Source organism: Hordeum vulgare, chromosome 3H (genome assembly GCF_904849725.1).
Source record: "Hordeum vulgare subsp. vulgare chromosome 3H, MorexV3_pseudomolecules_assembly, whole genome shotgun sequence".
Lineage (NCBI taxonomy): Eukaryota > Viridiplantae > Streptophyta > Magnoliopsida > Poales > Poaceae > Hordeum > Hordeum vulgare.
In genome coordinates, this window is record NC_058520.1 from 576,217,350 (window position 1) to 576,242,526 (window position 25,177).

General features: G+C 47.9%; 2 protein-coding genes across 3 annotated transcripts; one reads left to right on the forward strand and one right to left on the reverse strand.

Annotated features, from left to right (window-relative positions):
- Nucleotides 1–2,829: 2,829 nt before the first annotated feature.
- Nucleotides 2,830–8,467, forward strand: LOC123445255 (probable histidine kinase 3). The gene is made up of 11 exons (XM_045122216.1): nucleotides 2,830–3,954; nucleotides 4,046–4,318; nucleotides 4,648–4,814; nucleotides 4,907–5,119; nucleotides 5,213–5,399; nucleotides 5,491–5,542; nucleotides 5,627–5,856; nucleotides 5,961–6,059; nucleotides 6,178–7,289; nucleotides 7,377–7,730; nucleotides 8,027–8,467. Exons 1-10 carry the CDS (start codon nucleotides 3,487–3,489, stop codon nucleotides 7,633–7,635), a joined length of 3,060 nt encoding a protein of 1,019 aa, XP_044978151.1. The 5' UTR covers nucleotides 2,830–3,486; the 3' UTR covers nucleotides 7,636–7,730; nucleotides 8,027–8,467.
- Nucleotides 8,468–9,532: 1,065 nt separating this feature from the next.
- Nucleotides 9,533–17,770, reverse strand: LOC123445256 (calmodulin-binding transcription activator 4-like). Of its 2 annotated transcripts, XM_045122218.1 has the most exons (12): nucleotides 17,384–17,770; nucleotides 16,816–16,941; nucleotides 16,608–16,723; nucleotides 16,419–16,507; nucleotides 13,272–13,317; nucleotides 12,854–13,003; nucleotides 12,577–12,772; nucleotides 12,310–12,443; nucleotides 11,318–12,018; nucleotides 10,626–11,154; nucleotides 10,212–10,505; nucleotides 9,533–10,001 (listed from the first exon to the last, which is right to left on the reverse strand). In XM_045122218.1, the coding sequence occupies exons 1-12, from the start codon at nucleotides 17,403–17,405 to the stop codon at nucleotides 9,984–9,986; spliced, it is 2,421 nt and encodes an 806-aa protein (XP_044978153.1). In that variant the 5' UTR covers nucleotides 17,406–17,770; the 3' UTR covers nucleotides 9,533–9,983. The 2 variants fall into 2 exon arrangements, with proteins under 2 accessions (XP_044978153.1, XP_044978152.1); XM_045122217.1 differs by having other exon boundaries at nucleotides 12,577–13,003.
- Nucleotides 17,771–25,177: the final 7,407 nt, after the last annotated feature.

Here is a 25,177-nt window from a genome sequence, read left to right on the forward strand (position 1 = left end):
GTGTCCTCTATTTGTCCGTTCGCGCAACCATGCTTCTCATTTTCTTCCTTATATGTCTGATTACTTGCACGTGATTGGTGAAGAGGAAGAGAGAAAGAAAAAATGAATAAAGAAAAAAAAAGTGATCACGGATAAGGCCACGTCCTATGTGGCGGACTGACCGGACGTAATCGGATGGGTCCGCGAACCCTTATATCCTCCCCATATTTGAGATGGATATGAGGATTCGTGGACAACCTGAACATATAAGCATGATATGAAGGGTCCGATTGGACTATTATTTTTTCTTCTTTCCTATCCGATCACTAAGCGAACACGTTTCGAAACAATATGAAGGGTCATTTGAGGCGTGGGCTATAAATACTCTAACCTAGCAAACAAAGTATGGGTTGAGCGTGTCTCACCTCACCTCATACAAACTATACAAACAAGTACGGCTCATGTAGTAAGGCCAACTCCACCGCGTGACCCCAAACGGACGTCCGTTTTGCCCGGATTCTGTCCGTTTAGATAGGGAGATGGGGTCGTGTCCGGCCCTGTCCGGAGATGCGGTGGCCGTGCGTCCAGTGCGCGACCGTATTCTTTTGCCCCATCCTGTCCGCCATGGCCTAAAATGCCCACATTTTCGTATCAAAACAAGTTTGCACATCAACCCAATCAAAATTGTCTCTAAATAAAATAGTTTTAAAACCAAATCGAAATTGTCTCTAAATAAAATAGTTTTATATTTATTGGTTGCCAATATGTTCCCACATGTGTTCAACCAAGTCATTTTGAAGATTCAAATGATTGTGCCAATCATGCATCTCACGATGGAACTGGACAAATTGTTGAAATGTGACCGGTTCTTGATACAGGGGCTCAACATTTTCACCTTGATAATCAAACCCTTGGTCAAAGATAATGTCATCACGTTCGTCCTCAACGATCATGTTGTGCATGATCATAGAAGCAGTCATCACCTCCCAAAGCTTCCTTTCATCCCATGATAGTGCAGGGTTTCGAACGATACCCCATCGGGATTGAAGCACACCAAAATCACGTTCCACATCATTTATAGCACTCTCTTGCATTTGGGCAAATTTCTTTATCTTCTCATCTTAAGGGTCCGAGATTGTCTTCACAAAAGTTGACCACTGAGGATATATACCATCAGCTAGATAGTATCCCTTGTTGTATTGGTGGTCGTTGATCTCAAAGTTGACATGGGGAATGGCCTTCTGCAAGCCTTGCGAACACTGGACAACGCTGCAGCACGTTGATATCATTGTGAGAACCTGCCATGCCGAAGAAAGAATGCCATATCCAAAGATCCTGCGAAGCCACCGCTTCTAATATGACATTGCACATTTTGACATGTCCCTTGTACTGGCCCTGCCAAGCAAATGGACAGTTCTTCCACTCCCAGTGCATACAATCTATGCTGCCAAGCATGCCTGGAAAGCCTCTAGCTGCGTTGGTCTCCAACAATCTCTCTGTATCAGCGGCAGTTGGCTGCCTCAAGTACTCAGGGCCAAACACCTCGATCACAGCCTGGTAGAACTTGTACATTGACATCAGACATGTTGTCTCACTCATGCGCACATACTCATCCACCAGATCGCCTGGAATTTTATATGCAAGCATTCGGATGGCCGCGGTGCATTTCTGGTAAGAGGAGAATCCTAGCTTGTCAAGGGCACCCGTCTTGCACTAGAAGTATGGGTCATGAGCAACCACTCCCTCTCAGATACGATTGAACACATGCCTTGCCATACGAAAATGGCGACGGAATTTATCCGGCTTAAAGAGCGGTGTGTTCGTAAAGTAATCGGCATAGAGCAGGGCCTGGCCTCTCTTCCTGTCGCGGTTCAGGTTCAGAACACGACCAGGGAGTGACCCCTTGTACCGAGGAAGCTGCCGTTGAATGTGGTCGTGAACCATCACTGCAGCCACCACAATATCGTCATCATCGGACGACGAATCGTCCGATGAATAAATGAAGTGGTAAAAGAAAAACTCATCACCACTGTCCATACCTTTGCAGGCAAAGTGTCGAACACCTTGCGTTCGTGGTGGCAAAGAGGCCGCGATGGTCACCTCGATGCAGGGGTGGTTGGTGGCCTGCTACTGGCCGCTCTGAAGCACTCGTCGAGAAGCCGTCGTGCTGCCGTGACCGCCGTGGTATGTCGACTGCGGCTGTATCCACTCTGCCGTCGAGTACTACGGCGACGGGCCAAACCTCCTCCGATTGACGCCCAGACTACAGTAAAAGCGCGCGCATGGTGGCGGCCAGCTCGCCAAACACGCCCCCGTCAATCCACAGGCCCGCCTCTCGACTCCATTACATTTACATCCCCATTTCCGGAACCGAACGGATCCACGGCAAGACGGCATCCGATCCGTTTAAGAGCGAGCCGAAGCACGCACGTATCACCGTATATAAAACAAACTCCATATAAAAAAAAAGGGGAAATCGAATTGGGTTTGGCAGGACACCAAATGGATGCAAGCATGATAAAAGAAGAGAGCAGCAGGAGGAGGATTTGCACCGCACGTTTGCTGCCGATTTGGTTTGAAACGAAACAACACCAGTCTCCTCCTCCTTGTTGTTAAAAAAAAAGATAAGACGCACACATGGGCGTTACGCACATTAAAAACCCCGTGGGTGGGGGTGATGAGAAGGATTAGAGAGAGGATGGGGAGGAGAGAGAAATGAAGAGGGAGGGAGGGCCCACGGGTAAGGAAGGAAGGAGCCACTTGCGTGCTGGCCTCTACCGCTGCCGCGATTGGTCGCCACCTTCTACCGCTCTAGGCCCGCCAGTCTACTACTACTACTACTGCTGCTGCCTCGCTCGCTCGCTCTGTTTCACTTGCTGCCGCTTTTCCTTCTCCTTTTCCGCCTCCACTCCACAGCCTCACCTGCTTGCCTTGCTTGCTTGCTGCTCCCTCCCTCGCTTTGCTTTGCTTTCCTTTCTCCCTCCCACCTTCCCCTCTCCCTCTCTCTCAGCTCCAATCAACCCAATCCCTTTCCCCCCCGTCCTCCTCCTGTAGCCGCCCTATTCCTGTTGCTGTTGGACCAGAGCCCCTCCTCCTCCTCCTCCTATTCCTTCGCTTCTCTTCTCTCCTCTCCTCCTCTCCTCTCACGGCTGTTGCCGTCGGTCGGTCGGTCGGTCGGTCACAACTCACACGCCGTGCCGTGCCGTGCCGCCTCCCGGAGGTTTGGTTTGGTGGGAGGGTTTGGCCAAGGGCCGAGAAGGAAGGAAGGGGGGGAGGAGAGAAACTGTGGGGGGACAGGGCGGGGCGGGCGGCGAAAGCGCGTGGGTGTTGGCCCTCTTTCGGTTCGGTTCGGTTTGCTTTGCTCCTCCCGGGGCATTCAATCCAGTCCGGGCGGGCGGAAGCGCGGCGGCCGTTTTTCCTCGCTGTGCGGGGGCGGATGCGGTGCGGCGGGGACGCGTGGCGGCGGCGGGGGAGCCTGTGCGGCGGCGCGGCTCGCGATGTAGCCGAATGACCGGCGCTGCTCGCTCGGCACGAGGCGGCGGGGAGGGGGGCGCGGCGGGGATGGAGGGGAAGGGCGGCGCGGCGGCGGCGGCCGGGCTGGTGGGGTTCCTCGGGATGGGGTTCGACAGGGTGCGGCTGCTGCCGCTGCCGCTGCCGCTGCCCGAGAAGCTGTCGGCCAAGGCGCTGCGGAGCCACGTGCGCAGCACCTGCCACGGCTCGCGGGAGGCGCGGGAGCGCCGGTGGCGGTGGATGGCGATGCTGTGGGTCGTCGGCTGGACGCTCATCTGCCTGCAGGTCTTCCGATACTCCAACTCGGGCGCCGTCGAGAAGCGCCGCGACTCGCTCGCCAGCATGTGCGACGAGCGCGCCCGCATGCTCCAGGACCAGTTCAACGTCAGCATGAACCACCTCCAGGCGCTCGCCATCCTCGTCAACACCTTCCACCACTCGCAGACCCCCTCCGCCATCACCCAGGTACGCCCCATCCCATCCCACCCAGGTTCCAACCCGTATCCACGGCGACGGCGGCGGAAGTCCGACGAAATTCCTTGCCCGTTGGCTGCAGGCGACGTTCGCGAGGTACGCGGAGAGGACGGCGTTCGAGCGGCCGCTGACGAGCGGGGTGGCGTACGCGGTGCGGGTCACGCACGCCGAGCGGGACCAGTTCGAGCGGCAGCAGGGGTGGAGCATCAAGAAGATGTACTCCTCCCCGAGCTCGCAGGGGCCCGGCGACGCCGCCGTCGCGGAGATCCGCGGCCCGGCCGACGAGTACGCCCCCGTCATCTTCGCGCAGGACGCCTACAAGAACGTCATCTCCTTCGACATGCTCTCCGGCGCCGTGCGTGACCATTCCCTCCCTCCCTCCCTGCTTTGCTCTTCTCTCGCATACAAAAATCTCGGTGGTTTCGTTTTTTCCCCCACTGTCAAGCTAGATTTATCCTTTTTAGCCTAGCTACTACTAGGGCCGGGCGGCCGTATAAAGCGGACTGCAGCTGTGGGTGCTCGGCATGTGATTTTACAGCTCAGCTCAGCTCACCCAGCGCCGCTGCCGGCGTTTTTACTCCTACCAACAGTGAATCATTTTTTTCTTACCAACTCACACCTGCTAGTATCTTGGCATTCTTCTACTTCGATGAGGAACATTTGCTTCATGCTGAACAAGTGCAGGATGATCGCGAGAACATCATACGGGCTAGAGAATCCGGGAAGGGTGTTCTGACCGCTCCTTTCCAGCTGCTCAACGGCCGCCTCGGGGTGATCTTGACATACTCCGTGTACAAGTCCGAGCCCCCCGCGAATGCGAGGCCGCAGGAGCGCATCCAAGCCGCCGTGGGGTAAGAAGCCCTACAACACATGACCGTCCCTCCTGTTCCAGCCATATGTTGTGCAGCAGAGTCTCTAACTGGCTGCTTTTGCTGCCAAGCAGCTATCTCGGTGGCATATTTGATATAGAAGCGCTTGTCGATAAGCTGCTCCATCAGCTCGCGGGGAAGCAATCCATCATGGTGAACGTGTATGATACTACCACTAAAGAGAAGCCCATCAGTATGTACGGTTCGAACGATACGGGCGGTGGGATGTACCATAACAGCACGCTCAACTTTGGCGATCCATCTAGACGGCATGAGATGCATTGCAGGTGATTGATTTGTCGCTCTCCCTTTCCTATCACTCCTGCAGCCCCCTTTTCTCTACGCAACAACCGTTAATGTGACATATTCCTCTTCAACAGGTTCATGCAAAAGCCACCGTTGCCATGGCTTGCAATTACATCATCCTTAGGGATTTATGTGATATTTTTGCTCATTGGCTATATAATCTATGCTACTGTGCACCGTATCGCGAAAGTTGAAGACGATCTTCAAATTATGAAGGATCTCAAGAAGCGCGCGGAAGCTGCAGATGTTGCCAAGTCACAGGTTACTAATCTCACTGCACAACCTATACTGTCTTGTCGAGGTGAAAAAAAATGTCATTCCGTGCCCTTTTTTTTTTTTTGCTTGTTTGCAGTTCCTTGCTACGGTTTCACATGAGATCAGAACTCCAATGAATGGGGTTTTAGGTGAGTGTGTAATTGATCTAATCCGTAATGTATTCTCCATTGTTTTTCGACTGAAGGGATTTAAAAAATTACTACTTCTTTCAGGAATGCTCCAAATGCTCATGGATACTGATCTGGACACAACTCAGCAAGACTATGTTAGAACAGCCCAAGCCAGTGGAAAAGCTTTAGTGTCCCTCATAAACGAGGTTCTTGATCAGGCGAAGATAGAATCTGGCAAACTCGAGCTTGATGCAGTGCCCCTTGATGTTAGACTAGTCTGTGATGACATCTTGTCTCTCTTCTGTGGAAAAGCTCAGGAGAAAGGGCTGGAGGTAATTCTAGAGTGGATTCTTCCGGTGCAGTTTCGGTGTATTTTGTTGAATGCACTAATCATTTTCCATTTTCATGGTTTTGTCTTTACATATGACGTGCGCAGTTGGCAGTGTATGTCTCTGATCAAGTTCCACAAACACTTATTGGCGATCCGAATAGAATGAGGCAAATCATTACAAATCTCATGGGAAACTCCATAAAAGTAAGATAACTAATATACATGAATAGCACAAATAGAAATACGAAGCATTTTATTATAAATATTTATGATTTATATGTGCTCTGTTACTTGCTGGCTGACAATTTATGTTTTTTCACAGTTTACAGAAAGAGGACATATCTATTTGACGGTTCATGTTGTCGAAGAGGTGATGTGTTCTTTAGATGTGGAAACGGAAATTCAAAACACATACAACACCTTAAGTGGCTGCGAAGTAGCTAAAAGAAGGCTTAGTTGGCAGAGCTTCCGACTTTTCAATATGGATCTACACTCGTCCGAGTTGCCCTTTGCTCCCATCATGCCTGAAACGATAAGATTGATAATATCAGTTGAAGATACTGGTGTCGGCATCCCGCTTGAAGCCCAATCCCGCATATTCACGCCTTTCATGCAGGTTGGTCCGTCCATTGCCCGCATCCATGGGGGCACTGGCATCGGATTGAGCATCAGCAAGTGCCTGGTTCATCTCATGAAGGGGGAGATTGGGTTTGTAAGCAAACACCATGTTGGTTCTACGTTCTCCTTCACTGCAGTACTTTCGAGGGCACGCCCCAATGCAAATGTCAACAAATCACCAGGGTTTAAAGGGGTCAGTGCATTGGTAGTTGATCATAGGCCGGTTCGTGCCAATGTTACCAAGTATCATTTACAAAGGCTTGGAGTCAAAACGGAATTGACCAATGATGTAAGCCAGGTTATTCCTAAGATGAACTGCGCATCACTAGTTACAAGGCTAGTGCTAGTTGACAAGGAGACCTGGCTTAAGGAATCCCATTCAATGCCTCAATTGCTTAGCAAATTGCGGAGCAAAGATCAGTCAGACCCTCCGAAGGTCTTTCTTTTGGAGAACCCTACGAATTCTATCAAGAGCAGTTCAAATATATCCAGGGAGCATAACTTGAATGTAATCATGAAGCCGCTTCGTGCAAGTATGCTTGAGGCCTCACTAAGGCGGGTTTTGGGTGGAGTAGATAAGGCGCATGTCAAGAATGGACTGGTTGGCAACTCAGCGTTGGGTAGCCTTCTTCACAAGAGGAAAATCATTGTGGTTGACGACAACGCTGTGAACCTTAAAGTGGCTGCTGGTGCTCTCAAGAAGTACGGGGCAGAAGTAATTTGCGCAGACAGTGGGAAGAAAGCAATTGCATTGCTAAAACCACCTCACAGTTTTGATGCTTGTTTCATGGACATACAAATGCCAGAAATGGATGGGTGAGTCTTGAAGTGGTTGCTCGCTATTTCCTTTGAGTTTAATCTGTCAATCACAATTACTGAAGTTTTATCATGCATTTTTTTCAGGTTTGAAGCCACCAAGAGAATCAGAATGATGGAAAGAGAGCTAAATGAGCGGGTAGAACGCGGAGAGGCTCCACCAGAATGTGCTAACGTTAGGAGGTGGCGAACTCCGATACTGGCAATGACAGCAGACGTTATCCAGGCAACATATGAGCACTGTTTGAAATGTGAAATGGATGGCTATGTCTCCAAGCCATTTGAAGGGGAGCAGTTGTACAGAGAAGTAACTCGATTTTTCCAAAATCATGACCATGTTCAGTAGGTAGGTCTATATGGAGTGTAAATTAGCAGAGGATGTCGCGACACAGCTCATGGCATGGCGCGGAGGAGTTTGTTGAAGCTGCAGTGCTCCCAAGAGTAAGCTCCTCTTGCAATTTACTCCCCTCCTCCATGTTTCTTTCTTACTTAAGAATCAAAATAGCACTGCTAGGCAAAAGAAGATTCGATATGCACTTATTAAGGTCTATAAAGCTTAAAGCAATTCTTAGCGAGCCTTTTTACCGAAGTTTATTTGTGGTGGTTTGGTTCTAAAGAACCATGGCAATTTCTTAAAGCAAGCTCTGATTTTGAGATCTCCGAGCTCATTATATTATATACCCGTGGAATGATAGAATCCTTCAGGTCTAATGTCATGATTTTTCTTATTCTTCCAGGTACGAGCTTTGAAAAAATACCTGGAGATGGAGCCACCCAGGCTCTGTTTCTTCTTGGTACACCATCCCACCAAGAGGCAAAGAAAAAAGGTGTGAAGCTCTTGAAACAGGGATGCAGATGCACGATGCGGCATTTTGTTGAGCAACTTCCTGGAGATGGTTCGCGTGAAAAAAAGGCCGCCAACCGCATACGCTAGCCGCAGGTTCCGGTTCGACCGACGTCCTCCGCCTTTGTAATGTAAATGTAAAATGTAGGGAGAGAAAGTTTTTTCCTTTCCTTTTTTCCTTCTTCCCGGGGAATCGCATGGGTGTACATAGTGAGGTGTTTGGTGGTTTGTGCAGGAATTTCCCTTTTGTGCATTTGAATGTGTTTTTTTGCGCGGTGTGTCCCAAGCTGTAAGCCATCACACATTCAAAGCTGAAGCCTTCCTTTTCTTCTTCTTTCCTGTCCCTATCACTATCAGGCCCTCAACCTCCTGAAGCCTCTCCTGCTGTTGGTTGGCTTCTCTTCTCTTCCCAGCTAATATACATGCATATCATACTGAGCGCTGCCTGTTGGTGGTGGCGGCTTTTGCGGCGTCTCCGTCCAATGAAAACGGCTTTTGCCTGATGTCACTCGCCCATGGCTAAACCCTTGTTTAGTACGTGGTCCGGGCCACTGTCATGACACCTAACTGCTGCATTATGTCTAGAAAACGTCCCCACCCCAAGGTCTCCAAACTGACGAACTTTCTTGTGATGGCAGCTAAACTAATCCTGGTGGTTGCAATGGTGTAATCCTCTGTTTACTTGCCCCGGGGTCGCCTTGTGCTTGTCCCCGGTGCTTACCGGTCTCCATTGACATAATATGATCACTTTCTCCATGGTTGTGCTGGTGCTGTTTTGTCAATGAAACCGGCGGATTCAACCACCTTCCATCGGAAAGGAAGCGAAAAACTATGATTGTGTCGATCCTCGGAACACGAATTTTGCAGTAGTACGTTCATTTCTCACGGGAACAGGTTTATTTGAATATGAAATGGGCAGATTCAACCACCTTCCATCAAAAAGAAAGAAAATAAATATGGCCACGTCGATATCTTGGGGGTCTCTGCTTGGAACACATGAACTTCGCAGGAATCGCTTCATTTCCCACAGGAACAAGTTTTCTTTTCGCATTTCAAACAGGATCCCATAGAATCTGATTTACTGCTAGTACTGCAAAAATAGAAGAGCCAAAGGGAAGCCCAGAATGCTGCCGGAGCATTATTGCTGCCTTGTGCCTTGCAGGCCTGCACCAGGATCATATGATATCTTGTGCTTTGGTTGAATTTCTTCACATCAGAATCATGGCAAACCAAAGAAGTGTGAATTTGGCCGATGTCCATTTATGCTTTGCATGTGCACAAGATGTGAGTACTTGCCATTTATCATTTACATCTGATCTCAGCTTCAGGGTTCGCCATACATTTATCATCTTGTCCTAGCCAAGGAAATAGTATGATAGATGGAGTACCACATACAAACTTCCAAAGGCACCATCATGCTTCCCATTGACAATTGAGCTACGGCTCAGGATTTACCATGACATTTATTGCCATGTACACGCCTAGCAAATGTGAGAGAGATGGTACTACATACTACAAAGCAGATGGTACTTAAAGCCCCTGAGGCTCCATTATCATACATAGGCCTTACATCTTCCTAAAGTCTGGCCACAAGTCAGCTTATGCACATGGGTTTTTTAATTTTATGTACAGAGAAGTGGAAAAAAAAAGGTTCATCATGGACTTTGGTGATGGTACTGGAATTTGTTGGTAAGTCCTTGTGATTTGGCAGGATCCACTACTCACCAAGGCTTTTACTGTCCTTCAGGCCGCCAGCTGCTTTCCAGATCATCATTTAACAGGGGAGGAGGAGGACACAGGGTAGTGGCTGCCCTGTGCTCTGTCATCAGCATCGGCTGCTACCAGATCAGCTACTTTCCATGGCCAACCTGTGTGATGGGAAAACAATTTTATCAAGCTCAAGAGAATAAACAAGTTGCGATTTCCATGCACAAAGTGCTACTTCCTTTTTTCCTAAATGTAAGTCTTTAGAGATTCCACTACGGACTACATATAGATGTACTACTTATATAGCAGGATGGCTTATGCAAGTTTTTGGCTGAAACGACTTCGGTACATTCCACAGATCATGGCCTCACCTTTGCTTGTTGGTGTATTTCGAGCATCTTGCGGTAGTCCAGCCTTGCGACAGGGCAGCCGACGATAGCTGATACCCTCGAAACAGCTTCGCTGACAGCTGTTTCCACTCTTTCCTTGCGGAAAACCCTCACGATGTCTTCTTCCTCGTCTTGGTCGATTGGCATCGCCCTGCTACTGATGCCTCGCAGACCAACGCCTTTTCGGAACCACCTTAGCATGATCTTCTCAAGGATGCCGACGCTCTGAAGTAATTCCTTGTACTTATTTCTTTCTCGGTGAGCTCTGAACCGTGCCTATCAGAATAAACAGGTGGTCTGGCTTATCGGCTGAACAAAATCCTCAAGCATTTGTTAAGAATGCACTAGTACAGATCAAATAATCATTCTGCGCATGATATGCAGAACTGAACTTACCTGGATCTTGATGACATTTTTCCGAATTCTCTGAAATTCCTTACGTTTCTTCCAGCACCTGAAGTTCTTCTGGATAGATAATGCAGCTCTTGCGATAATAGAAGGTGAAGCAGAGCTATCCCCATTTTGAAGAGCCTTTTGTTTCTTCTTTTCTAAGGAAAACACACGGAAGGTAGCTTGTATGCGTCCGGCAGCTTGAACAGCATTTCGGATAGCTCCTAGAGAATCCTTAAGTGCAAGCTGATCATCAGTTCCACCATCCACATGTGCGCATTTATCTGATATTCTATCCACAGCGCTAGATATACTCACTCCACCATTGTGATCTACGAGATTTCCATTTTCTTTTGATTCCAGAGAATGAAGGGTACTGGTTAGTTCTGCTTCTGAAAGAAATGCAGAGAGGCCCTTGAAACCATATGTATACGCTATCGAAGCAGGTGTCTTGGCAGCAGGATCTTCTGCTGTTGGGTCTGAAAGTGCACCTACAGCAGCGCCTGCAGTAAGAAGAACCGCTACCATTTGTTTCCTGTCATTTCATATTGGGGTCAGAGTCAGGAGGAAATCCATATTAGATGAAGCTAGGAAACAGATAAATTGCCTATATTACATCTGCATTTGGTGCAAGAACAGGGAAGCTTATGAAACTAGTTTGGATATATCTTTGCATGCAATGAATAGATCATCAATACCTTCCGAATCGTGCAGCCCAATGCAGAGCAGTCCACCCATTTGCATCACGGAAGTTTATAGGCACACCGGAACTAAGCAGCGGTTCCAAAGCCCAGTCGTATCCCAATGCAGCAATTGTATGTATAACACCATGGTATTGCTTAGGAAGCAAATACTCCCCTTCACTATTCTGTTCAAATTTGGATGATAGCCAGTCCTTGAACTTATTGTTAAGCACCACTTCCATGATGCAATTTACAGTGTTCTCACGGTCCAGCTGCTCACATGTTCTCCCTATAATCTCTGAGGGGTTAACTGGGAAACCAAACTGAACATTTGGGAGTGGCAACCTGAACTTTGAGAAGAGTTCACAGCCATGACTACAAAAAAGCATCTGCACATAGTTGAGAAGCAACAACAGCTCATCGTCACTTTTGGTAGGCCACTGTTGGAATTCAAATTCTCGTGCTTCACTGCTGGGTTTCCCGTTCCCATTAATCGTTGTGCTGGTAGGCTTTTCAACGAATTCAAATTCTCGATCTTCACTGCAAGGTTTCCCATTCTCATCGAGCATGCACATTCTCACCTTCCCAGCACCAAGGTGTGGAGTATAACAACGGATGACACCTTCCTGGACAATTTCCACAGGTACCTTAAAATCACCAAATAGTACCCATGAACTATTGGAGGGGTTGGAAGGGAAGTCCCCTGCAATGACAACCTGCATTACAATTATATAGTCTCCAGTTAATTATTGTAAGTTCATGGCAGAAATTGACTTGAAAAAAGAATTTCCCTAATGGTTAACATTTTTGTCAACAAGGCAATAGATGAACTAAGAGATCATGGACACTCTCATGATTATAGCATATATGTCAATGTAAATCCCATGTGCCAATATGTCCAGATGGTTCCACATCTTATCAATAGAGCAGAACAACGAAGATGGATTATTCAACTCACAAGAACAACTTGTTCAATTAAAGATATTATTTTCTGCTCCAGGTGATACCTTTGCACTTTCAGAACAAAATGCCCATTCTGGAGAAACATCATGAATATGAAACCTTCGGTTTTCATCAACTGTCACAGAAGCTGGATGTAGAATAGAATTAAGTTGGTCATCCTCCCAGTCCCAGCATGTTCCTGATCAAGAGAAGACATACATGGAAAAATGCAAATTTTCAGAAAGTTTGCCCATGTTAACCCAGCCACCCAGGCAGTAATTACCAATGAAAGAATCAAATGCATGGTGTCCGCTAGTACTAGGGTAGAGCACCTGAATATATGAGGGCATCATCGATAGGATCGGGATAAGGATGGCTTCCTTCAGCATGGTCCAGTTCAAAGACATCTGCAAGGTTTATACATGCGTCTAATTCTTCATTCTGAATCCCATGCACATGGATAGGATCATGATTTGGCAGAACCTCATCAGTGTTAACATCATGACGCTCCTTGTTTTCCAGACTCAGCTGCATTTCAAGCGTCCGCCGCCAATCAAATAGACTTATATCATTTGTTTCATTGTTTATGGTCGGGATCTGGGAACTAACTTCTTCCGCAGATCCTGGGCTGTACGAGTTGAGAAGTGGCGCAATTATCTCACTAGTCAACCCTGGCGAACTATGTGCATCAGCTCTGCTAGCACTGCCATTCTGGTTGGAGGTTGGCGAACCGTTTAGCACTGATACTGAAATGCTGCCCTGACAATCAATCCACAAACAAAGGTTAAGCACAGGACATGCCAAATGTGGTGACTGAAGTCACTATAATAATATGCACTAGCTTAATAGGTGAGTTAATCAATGCAAGCCTACACAATGTCAAGTTCAATTTCACTGGTGCTATGCCTCAGAGTGAATAGATAACTGCGGGTAGTAAACCAATGTTATTCTTTCACTCATCCCAGTTGGTTAAGCATCAGAATTGAAGATATGTTGTGACAGAAGGAAGATAAAGCAAGAGACAAACCTCTAGAACGTCTCTATAGTGGACAAGAACAATGTGCTCATAAGCCCTGCAAAGATGAATTGCTTTCATTAAATGTGAACTAAAATTTACACGTAAACGGTTCGTATTCACAGGGGAAAAAATTCGGCAAATCATAACCCACACTCCAACAGTAGAAGTCATAGTAATAAGTAATAACAGGGTATAATACCAATATTTTCTGGAACTTAATTACTAGTAGAAGAATTGATGTGCCTATTTTGGGGACTCCTAATAAAAATGTAGGATTGCCCTTAGGAATAAAGTCTCTTGCACTGTTTTGCATCATCAGAAAAAGTGGAAGGACATTGTAGAGCATTACAAATTTTAACATGTCTACAAGGAACTGGTGAATGGTGGTTTCTATTTGTTGGGAACATCTCAGATGGATGCTGACACTTCAAAGTAATGACCGTACACAGAATAACTTATGAATATGAATTCGTGAAACAGACTTTACCATAGAAGCAAGAAAGGAAAACAAAACGTGGCCATGAACTGCTTATAAATTCCTCCCCGAGTCCCCACTAAAATTTCTTTCTTTTTGTCGTTGGGCTAACTAAGCTTTTCAACCTCATTTTTCGGTCAAACAAGATGCCCGAAGAATGGAGGCGGAGTATTTTAGTACCAATCTTTAAGAACAAGGGGGATGTTCAAAGTTGTACTAATTACCGCGGAATCAAGCTGATGAGCCATACTATGAAGCTATGGGAGAGAGTCATTGAACACCGCTTAAGAAGGTTAACAAGCGTGACCAAAAACCAATTTGGTTTCATGCCTGGGAGGTCTACCATGGAAGCCATCTTCTTGGTACGACAGCCGATGGAGAGATACAGGGAGCAAAAGAAGGACCTTCATATGGTGTTCATTGATTTGGAGAAGGCCTATGATAAGATACCTCGGAATGTCATGTGGTGGGCCTTGGAGAAACACAAAGTCCCAATAAAGTACATTACCCTCATCAAGGATATGTATGATAATGTTGTGACAAGTGTTCGAACAAGTGATGGCAACACCGATGACTTTCCGATTAGAATAGGGCTACATCAAGGGTCAGCTTTGAGCCCTTATCTTTTTGATTTGGTGATGGATGAGGTCACAAGGGATATACAAGGAGATATCCCATGGTGTATGCTCTTTGCGGATGATGTGGTGCTAGTCGATGATAGCCGAACGGGGGTTAATAGAAAGTTAGAGTTATGGAGGCGGACTCTAGAATCGAAAGGTTTTAGGCTTAGTAGAACTAAAACTGAATACATGAGGTGCGGTTTTAGTGCTACTAGGCACGAGGATGGAGAGGTTAGCCTTGGTGGGCAGGTGGTACCGGAGAGAGACACGTTTCGATATTTGGGGTCCATGTTGCAGAAGGATGGCGATATCGATGAAGACGTGGGCCACCGAATCAAGGCTGGGTGGATGAAGTGGCGCCAAGCTTCTGGCGTACTCTATGACAAGAGAGTGCCACAAAAGCTAAAAGGCAGGTTTTATAGGACAACTATCCGACCTGCGATGTTGTATGGCGCGGAGTGTTGGCCAACCAAGAGACGACATATCCAACAGTTAGGTGTAGCAGAGATGCGCATGTTGAGATGGATATGTGGCCACACAAGGAAGGATCGGGTACGGAATGACGATATACGAGAGAGACTTGGGGTAGCACCGATTGAAGAGAAGCTGGTCCAGCATCGTCTCAGATGGTTTGGACATATTCAACGGAGGCCATCGGAAGCGCCGGTGCATAGCGGACGGATAAAGCGTGCTGAGAATGTTAAGAGGAGTCGTGGTAGACCAAACTTGACATGGGAGGAGTCCGTTAAGAGAGACCTGAAGGTTTGGAATATCGACAAAGACTTAGCCATGGACAGGGGTGCGTGGAAGTTAGCTATCCACGTTCCAGAGCCATGACTTGGTTTCGAGATCTTATGGGTTTCAACTCTAGCCTACCCCAACTTGTTTGGGACTGAAAGGCTTGGTTGTTGTTGTTGTTGTTGTTGTTGTCGTTGGGCAAGGAGCAATCCATTCAGCACTTTCCGATGGGGACCAAAAGCCACTGGGCTGCCAAGAAGTCGGATTCAGTTCAGTCCCGTTTTCAAGATCCGGTTCAGTGTTTGGGGATGGCTTGGTCCAAGCCCACATCCATAGTAGATGGACTTGAGCAGGCAAGTATGCCACCTACTGATATGATTGATTATGACAATTATGATATGGACTGGACGGTTGTGCAACCGATTGTACTGACTCGCTTACCCCCGAGAGAACACCTAAGACATGGGGGTTATTTACGCGAGTAAGCCTAGCAAGGACCAAGATCTCGATCTAGCCTAGTTGGGGCTTTAGAGTCACATGACACAGTACCAAGAACGGGAGAACCAGTAACAATTGATACGGATTTCCAACCAACGGATCTTCTTACCTTTGGACCAAAACCTTTAGTAAGCAATCCGTTGAGCATGCTATTTGGCCAGAATTGTCATAATTTTGCTGAGCGATGGCAAAGCGCTACGCTTTTGCCCTAAGCGGTAGATTAAGCGTTTTTAAAAAAAGTTGGGCAGAATTTGACTGTTTTGTAACTACTTTTGCTTGTCTGCTTGCGCAATAATGGCAATATCCCATCTATCTTATTATTAGGCTCTGTTTGGGAACTATTTCCTACATATGCTGGCAAAATTATGGCCACATGATCTCGATTAGGCTATGACTATTTAAACTGAACTGCACTTTAGTTTTTATTTTGCTTGCCATGTGAACTTTATGTGTATTCGCTATGGTGTGAACTGTATTTTAGATGTCTATTCAATTACACATGTGCCATGTTTCCTATTTTCCTGTGTATATTATTCAAAATCTGTTAAATTCTAGTCAATTTCAAAAAACGCTTAAGTACGGTTAAGCTGCGCCTAAGTGTCCATTGCTCTAAGCTGTGGCCTTCCGCTTCGCTTACGCTTTCCGCTTTTTTGAGCATTGCTAAAAAATTCTTCATGAGGAGCACGAAGACAAAGTTGCTATTGGGTTTGTGTTCTAAGGAGAAGCAACCACAATATAAAAACACCCGAGAGACACGAAAAGCTTATGTAAAGCATAGAATACAGTGCGTAACATATGCCGCCTACAAGTAAACATAGTCCTTACGGTTCAAGCATCCAATATATCCGCCTCATGAGTCTAGGATTATTTTCTGCACGAGCATAGTAGCAATTCAGAGCCTTTACATTATCAACCTGAAATTTGCAGGGTGAAAAGAGGAAAGCATATTAGCTATCCAGCTCATCTGATTGGGTCATAACAACAAAGATCCCAAAGATAACACATTGAACAGACCTTAAGGTACTCATGGGATTCGTTGCCGCTCTTCCCATTTTTCTTTTTCTGCCACACATACCCATCATTCCGGAAGAAGCGATGCACCCTTCGGTTGAAAAGAAACCAAGAACCACCTGTAATTTCAGAACCAAGTAGGTTAATCACGCCCGGTCAGATATCTCGCAAGCAAAAAAAAAAACAAGAAAAGAGAGGCTGATTTTATTACTCGGTGGCCTCTGAGGGGTCCTATTGTGGATCCCGAACAGCTCGGAATTCTGCAATATATCGAGGACCTCTCTGGGCTTGAGCCACCGCGTCCTCACCGCCTGCTGCAGCCTTTGTATGTCGAGACCTGAATCGGAAGTACAGAACGTAACAAACTTCTCACAAACCAGATCATTAGGGACACAGATATAACAACTAAGGGAAAATTTCACAGTTCATTAACGAAGCAGGGGTGTCACCATTGAATTTAACAAGAAAAGAAGAAAGAAACATTTACTGTACTAGACAGGATCATGGTTTCAAAGTATTTACAAAAAAAAGGAAGGAAGAAAGAAACATAGCAGCCAGGTGAATCAGGAACATGAGTTATACAGCAGCATAAAAAGGATCCGGCACCAAATCCATACGCCTGGCACTATCTACCACCCCCGCCCCGCGCACTCAAATCTGTCCGCCCGGCGCCTTCTCAAACCAAAACCAGCCGCAGAAACCGCACGGGACACAGGGAAAGATTGCAACCTTGGAAAGACTGGCCAAGGAGGCGCGGCGGGGAATCCGGCCTTGATTACCTTGCTGCTGCTGCCGCTGCATCGCGCCGGCCTCGACGAACTCCGGGGAGGGGACCAAGAACCCGCGCGGGGGGGAGGGGGGCGAGGGCACTGAATATCCGCAGGCGCCACCGAGGACGAGGACGAGGTGAGGTGAGTCTTGAATGGCCGGGTCGCCGCCACCCACCCACCCCTGGGTGGTGCCACTTCTTGAATACTATACTGTTCGATCTGGGACAAGCAAGCAGGCAATCACTCGCTCCAGTCCAGAGATGCCAGTCGGTCGCGCCGAGCAGCGGCAGTTGTTCAAGTGAGTGTGAGAGACCTTGGAGAGAGAGAAGAGGGGAATTTAGGGGAGGAGAAGAATGAAAACGTGAGACGGGGAAGAGAGGGGAAATTGCGCGGCGGATTCCAACATGGCACCCCGGCACAGGGCCGATGCCAAAAGTGTACCACGAGCGTCTCTATCAGATCCCGCAAAACAGTCTATTCATTCAAATAACCGTGGATTTAGCGGATAAAACTGTTTTCTCCGTCGTCAAACAAATCATGTAAAATCCGGTGGCCTGTTATTTTCTTTATGGGGTTATACAAAGTACGGGCCGCTCATTCCGTTATATCTACCGGGTCCCTTCCTCCTTTTGCCGGTTCCCCTATCCCTCTCGCGTCTTGGCGCCAAGGAAGTCCAGCTCGCGCGCCCTCTCCATCGTTGCCGCATCTCCCCGCCATCTCTTACTGCCCGTGATCGCCGCGTAGCTCCGTCCTCCTCCCCCGCCGCACCTATTCCACCAAATTTGGAGGGCGGGGGTGCACATTTTTCTTCGCGGGCGAGCGGCCGCTACCGACACTATGGATCCGCCCTGGAGCTTGTCGCACGGCCTTGTTACGGGCGGATCCAATTGGTTTCAATGTCGGTGAGCCTCGGAATCGCCCAAGGGACAGTCGCACGCACTCGGGCGGTGAATTTAGTCCATGGTGAAGTAGGGGTTTGGTCGATTTGCTTTGGTCGACTCGAGAGAAGAAAGGGGCGGCTCACTTCATTCCAGTCGGCAAAAATCCATCTGGGGGAAGGTAAGTTGAATGTTTATTCATTTGTTAATTCAATTTCAACAAGTGAGATTTATGAAAAGTCACCGTCGTGAACTTTTTTAGATGGATTGGAGTTTGTCGTCGTTGCCTTTGTCGGATGATTCCGACATAGAGGAGATGACTTTGGACGACGATGTCGACAACCTAGTGTTGCATCTCGTGGAAAAAATTGAAGGGGGCCAAAGAGAAAGCGTCGCGGATCCACGGTTGGCCGGATATGCATTCTGCGCAACCGAGCTCCCAGCGACAGGATGATCATGAAGGACTACTTCGCCGAGTTACCGACATATCCTTCTCACCTTTTCCGTATGCGATATTAGATGTGTAGGCCTCTTTTTGTTCGCATCATTGAAGCTTGCAAGCAAAATTGTCGTTTCTTCACCCGGTAGAGGAATGTCGCCGGTTTGCTTGGGTTTTGTGCATATCAGAAAATGTCGGCGGCGATGAGAGGGATTGCATATGGCGTTCCCGTCAACTATACCGGTGAATATTTTTGCATTGGCAAAGATACCACCATCGAATGTGTGCTAGTGTTTGCAAAGATAATGGTCTGAGTTGTTGGCCCGGTGTGGCTTCGAGCTCCAAATGAGGAGGACATCAAGAAGTTGATGGCGATGAATGAAGAGAAGGGATGACTGGGCATGCTTGTGAGTATTGATTGCATACATTGGAGGTGGAAGAACTCCCTGACGGCTTGGGTGGCGCAATACACCGACCACGCGTAAACCTACAGTTATACTTGAAGTCGTGACTTCACGTGATTTATGGATCTGGCTTTGCTTCTTTGGTTTGTCGGGGTCTCTCCAATGATATCACCTTTTTGCTCGGATATCTAGTGGAAAAGCTTTGGCTTGCAACTATACCCTCGATGGCCATGACTATACCATGGGGTATTATCTTGTCCGCGATATTTATCCTCCACGAAAAATATTTGTGAAGACCATTAGTGACCCCAAAACCAAGAAGCACATTTTTTTGCCCAAACACCAGAAGCATGCTCAAAGGATATTGAGAGGGGCATTTGGTATGTCGCAAGCTCAGTTTGCCATTTTTCGAGGTCCTGCTCACTTCTGGAATAAGGAGTCCCAAAAAAACATCATGACTGCATGTGTAATTGCACACAACATGATCATCGAGGATGAGAAGGATTTGAACTTAGAGTTTTAGTATGATAATGTTGGTAGCAGTGTTGACATGGCATGACACGCCCATATTTGGTTTTGGTAATTGATGACAATTTCTATGAACTAATGGTTGTTGATGAGGACATCAACATCATTGTTACACCCACAGCCCTAACTGCTATACATACTCGACCAGTTACTAGAGCTCGCGCACGCCAATCGAATTATCATGTACTTTCGTTTCTTGAGAATCCTTCTAATGTTCATGAACATATGATGTTGCCTAAGTTAGATATTTTTGTTGTACTTATGAATGAAGGACCTAGAATGGACAAGAAGGATATTCGTTGGAGGAGGATCAAGCATGGAGAAGAAGGTGCACACGCGGTAAAGAAAAATGGAGCTTCCACTGATGATTTTCGCACTTTGAAGCCACCATAAGGAGAGCATGAAGGCTTGGACGAAATATTCAAGACGCCACTTTATAAATTTCGTCCATAGGCTATTATAGGCGTTGAGTGATGTCAGTTGTGCTTCCCTTGCAACGGCGCCAAGAATAGTCGTGTCGACGGCACCAGGAATCCTTCAGCTGCGGCTACGCCTTAAGGGACTTCCTAGGCAAGTATGCAAAAGGATTTCCCCCGTGGCCTTGGAGCCTTGCGTTGGTGTTCCTTCGAAACGGAAAGGGTGACGTAGCACAGCGGTGGTAAGTATTTCCCTCAGTTTCAGAACCAAGGTATCAATCTGGTGGAGGAGTATCACAAGATCCTGCACAAACACAAAAGCTTGCTCCCAATGCTATGAAGGGGTTGTCAATCCCTTATGGATTGTTTGCCAAGTGAGAACTGAAAACAACAAAGTAACAAAGCAAAGTAAAAGCGGAGATGTAAACGATGGATGTGAATAGACCCGGGGGCTGTAGTGTTTACTAGTAGCTTCTCTCATGAAAGCAAGTAGACGGTGGGTGAATAAATTACTGTCGAGCAATTGATAGAACCGCGCAAAGTCGTGACGATATCTATGCAATGATTATTTCTATAGGCATCATGTCCAAAACAAGTAGACCGATACTGTCTGCATCTACTACTATTACTCCACACGTCGACCGCTATCCAGCATGCAACTAGTGTATTAAGTCCATAAGAACAGAGTAACGCCTTAAGCAAGATGACATGATGTAGAGGGATAATCTCAAACCAATGATAAAACCCCCATCTTTTTACCCTTGATAGCAACTACTTGATGTGTGCCTTGCTGCCCCTACTGTTACTTGGAAAGGTCACCACATGGCAGAACCCAAAACCAAGCACTTCTCCCATTGCAAGAATCATAGATCTAGTTGGCCGAACAAGACCCAAGACTCGGAGAGACTCACTACTGGAATCAGAGATTTTGCCGTCTGCTGGCTGATGGCAAAGAGCCTCTTTGCCATCAGCTACCAGAAACCAGACGGCAAAGAGAAGGCTGATGGCAAAGGTACTATTTGCCATCAGCCAGCTCTTTGCCGTCTGCCAGCTGACGGCAAAGCATACGCAGGCAGACGGCAAAGAACCCCCAGCTCTTTGCCGTCTGCCAGCTGACGGTAAAGAATACGCAGGCAGACGGCAAAGAACCCACCCCACACTGCCCTCTTATCCATAACGGTCCACCTCTTTGCCGTCAGCCTATTTCCACTTTGCCGTCGGGGGCGGACGGCAAAGAGGAAACTAGACCTAACGTCGTCAACCAGCCCCTCTCTCTCCCCCATAACGGTTCACCAGCCCCTCTCTCTCCCCGCGCCGTCGCCGGAGCTCGTCCTCCCTCCTCCCTCATCCCCGCGACCCGCCGCCGGAGCTCGCCCCTCCTCCTCCCTGCGACCCCCTCCTCCCTCCTCCCCGCGACCCGCCGCCGGAGCTCTCCCCGCGCCGTCGCCGGAGCTCGCCCCTCCTCCTCCCTGCGACCCCCTGCTCCCTCCTCCCCGCGACCCGTCGCCGGAGCTCGCCCCTCCTCCTCCCTGCGACCCCCTTCTCCCTCCTCCCCGCGACCCGCCGCCGGAGCTCTCCCCGCGACCCGCCGCCGGAGCTCTCCCCGCGCCGTCGCCGGAGCTCGCCCCTCCTCCTCCCTGCGACCCCCTGCTCCCCCACTCCCCCTCCTCTCCGTGCCCCTGCTCCATCACTCCCCCTCCCTCTCCGTGCCCCTGCTCCACCACTCCCCCCTCCTCTCCGTGCCCCTGCACCACCACTCCCCCTCCTCTCCGTGCCCCTGCTCCATCGTGCCCCTGCTCCACCACTCCCCCCTCCTCTCCTGCCCCTGCTCCACCGTGCCCCTGCTCCACCTCGTCGCTGACGTCTCCCCTAGCCCCTTGTAAGTCCTCCGATCCTCCTTTTCTCTCTTTGCCTCTTTGCTAAGTGTAATTTAGTTAAGTTAAGTTACTTAGGTTAATTTAGTTAGGTTATTGTTATTAGGTTCTTGTTGCTATTAGGTTCTTACTTTAAGTTGTTTTAGGTTAATTTAGTTAAGTTACTTAGGTTAATTTATTTAGGTTAATTTTTATTAGGTTCTGAGGTTAAGTTACTTAGGTTAGTTGTTAGGTTAGTAGTTGCCCGTGTAGAGCCCTCCGGTCGCCGCCTATGCTTGCACTAGCCCTCCGGTCGCCGCCTATGCTTACACTAGCTCCGCCGATGCCATCGAGCTCACGTGCTGCAACAACAATGTTGCTGCAACCACCCCCATGTAGGTCGGTGCAGAAACATTACTGTTGGGACCACCCCCTTCAGGCACCGGTGATATTCCACTTCAACACCGAGGATATTACAACAGCTCGCAATAGTAGTTGTCGCACCGACACGACATCTCGACGACACCCCTGACACCCGTCACGATGCCCCGAAACCCCGACACGACGCCCCGACACGACATCTTGACGACACCCCTGACACCCGACACGATGCCCCGAAACCCCGACACGACGCCCCGACACGACATCTCGACGACACCCCGGCATGAAATATTTTTTTTATGGAACCTGGAAAGTTTTATAAAGTAGTATAGGTAACCTGGAAAGTTTTATAGGTAACCTAGAAAGTTTTATAGGTAACCTCGACCCCCGACCCCCGACAACACTCACCCTCGACCCCCGACCCCCTACCCCGACCCCCGACGCCACTGACCCCCAACCCCCGAGCCCCGACACCTCTTCGGCCTCTTGTTGACCGAAAAGACCCCAATCCCTGACGCCAGTGACCTTCGACCCCCGATGACACTGACCCACATAGTTATGAGTTAGGTCATATAGTTATGTTAATTATAAAAACATCATATTTGTGTTGATCGGGTGAATTTCAATGTGCAGTTGTTCGACGACCTCCACGTGCGTTGGACGAGCTCCGCCCTTGCGTTTGTTGGTGAGCACAAATGACTTCTCCTCCTACCCCCTTAATTTGCTCTGTCCCGGTCTTCGTGCCGATGAAACTTGCTAGCTATAGGTTTCTTCAATCATGAGTATGCGTGACCAGTATGCGTCTCCCATTCGAAAGGGCGACATCTATAAATATGCATGTCTTTGCATATTTATAACCGCCATCCTTTCGAATTGTCCAACATTATCCATGGACAGCCCGAGTATGTGTAGACTGGGTTCGTTTTCCCGTATGCTGTGCTCTGGATCCGATGCGGAATTTCGTCAGTGCCTCCCTGTTGTTCTCCGGATGCACATCCTCTCTGTTTATTGCGGAGACGTGTATCAGGAGAACAGCGGGGAGGTGCTGCCGAAATTTTGCGTTGGATCCGGAGCAGAGCATGGGAAAACGAACCCAGTCTACACATACTCGGGTGGGATTAGGACCTATCTTTACCTATTAGCGTGTAGGTTGCCTGGACGTAATAAAAATGGCGAACCTGATTAACTGATGAATATATATGATGAATTATATATAAATATATTTCTTCTGTCTTTAGTAGCTACGCAAGATGAGTGATCGTGCGTGGATGTATACCGGTCACCCTAGTCAGAAAGAGATGACGAAAGAATGGTTTTTAAAAACAAAGGAATTTGTGAAAGCCGCATTCGCAAATGGCCAGGAAAGAAACTATTGCCCCTGTCCTGGATGCGACAACTATAAAAAGACGACAGAGGCTGTAATGATTAAACACCTGCAGAGGAGGGGTTTTAAGCCTAATTATACAGTGTGGACATTTCATGGTGAGTCTATACAACGCACAAGAGCTGAGGTGGTCCGTCGTCGCACGGATGAGCATGGTACTGGGATCGAAGACATGGTGCAAGACTTTGATGATGCTCGGGATTCGGAAGATGAGATGGAGGAATCTGCAAAGGCCTTTTATGAAATGTTGGAGTCTTCAAAACGTCCTCTCCATGAGCACACTGAGCTCTGTCAGCTGGATGCAATTGCACGAGTAATGGCTCTGAAGGCTCAGTTCAACTTGGGAAGAGAATGCTACGACGCGATGATGACACTATTTGGACGTTTCCTACCCAAAGGCCATGTCATGCCTGCAAACCTGTACCAGTCGGACAAAATACTTCGTGTACTTAAGATGCCCTATGAGAAGATAGATGCATGTGAGAAAGGATGTGTCTTATTTAGGAAGGAGTATGCACACTTGGACTATTGTCCCAATTGCGAGTCTTGCAGGTATCTTGTGGTAGACAACGGTATGGGTGAGAAGAGGCAGACCAAAATCGCAGTTAGTGTTCTTCGGTATATGCCAATCGTACCAAGACTTCAACGTCTTTTCATGGTCGAAGAGACAGCCAGACAGATGACATGGCACAAATTGGGCAAAAGAACCGAACTAGATGCGGATGGGAATAAGATGATGGTACACACATCGGATGGGGAAGCGTGGAAACATTTCGATGGATTGCATCAAGATAAAGCGGCAGATCCAAGGAATCCTCGAGTCTGCGCCGCCACGGATGGTTTTAATCCCTTCGGCATGACGGCAACCCAATACAGTTGTTGGCCTGTATTTGTCATTCCACTGAATCTCCCCCCCGGGCAGATTATGCAAAGAAAGAACATATTTCTGACGTTGATAATTCCAGGGCCCAATTATCCGGGGAAGAATATGAATGTGTACCTGCAACCGCTTAAGGATGAATTGGAAGAAGCTTGGGAAAATGGGGTCAAGACATACGATGCCGCTAGAAAAGAAAACTTCAAAATGCATGTGTGGTACATGTACTCTATGCATGACTTGCCAGCGTATGCGCTATTCTCTGGATGGTGTGTGCATGGAAGGTTCCCGTGCCCCCAATGCAAGGCAGCTCTTCAGTTTCATTGGTTGCAGGAGGGTCGGAAGTATTCTTGCTTTGACTTGCATAGACAGTTCCTGGATCCTGACCATCAGTTCAGAAAAGACAAGAAGAACTTTACCAAAGGTAAAGTTGTCAAAAACTTGGCACCACATGCGTTCACACGCCAACAGATCCTGGATCAGTTAAACGCCCTCGAGCCTGATCCAGAGCGTCCAGGGTATTTCAAGGGGTATAATTCAAAACATGCCTGGACTCACAAGCCATGCTTCTGGGATCTGCCTTACTTCAAAGACCTCCTTCTTCCACACAATATCGACATGATGCACACTGAAAAGAATATCG

Excerpts from the sequence above, each read along its gene's own strand:
- LOC123445255 (XM_045122216.1), top strand. The coding sequence starts at position 3,487 with ATGACCGGCGCTGCTCGCTCGGCACGAGGCGGCGGGGAGGGGGGCGCG. Across the intron at positions 5,543-5,626 it reads TCCAATGAATGGGGTTTTAG|GAATGCTCCAAATGCTCATG; the intron begins GTGAGTGTGTAA and ends TACTTCTTTCAG. Across the intron at positions 7,290-7,376 it reads CAAATGCCAGAAATGGATGG|GTTTGAAGCCACCAAGAGAA; the intron begins GTGAGTCTTGAA and ends CATTTTTTTCAG.
- LOC123445256 (XM_045122217.1), bottom strand. The coding sequence starts at position 17,405 with ATGCAGCGGCAGCAGCAGCAAG. Across the intron at positions 16,724-16,815 it reads GACCCCTCAGAGGCCACCGA|GTGGTTCTTGGTTTCTTTTC; the intron begins GTAATAAAATCA and ends CTGAAATTACAG. Across the intron at positions 16,508-16,607 it reads AATCCCATGAGTACCTTAAG|GTTGATAATGTAAAGGCTCT; the intron begins GTCTGTTCAATG and ends TGCAAATTTCAG.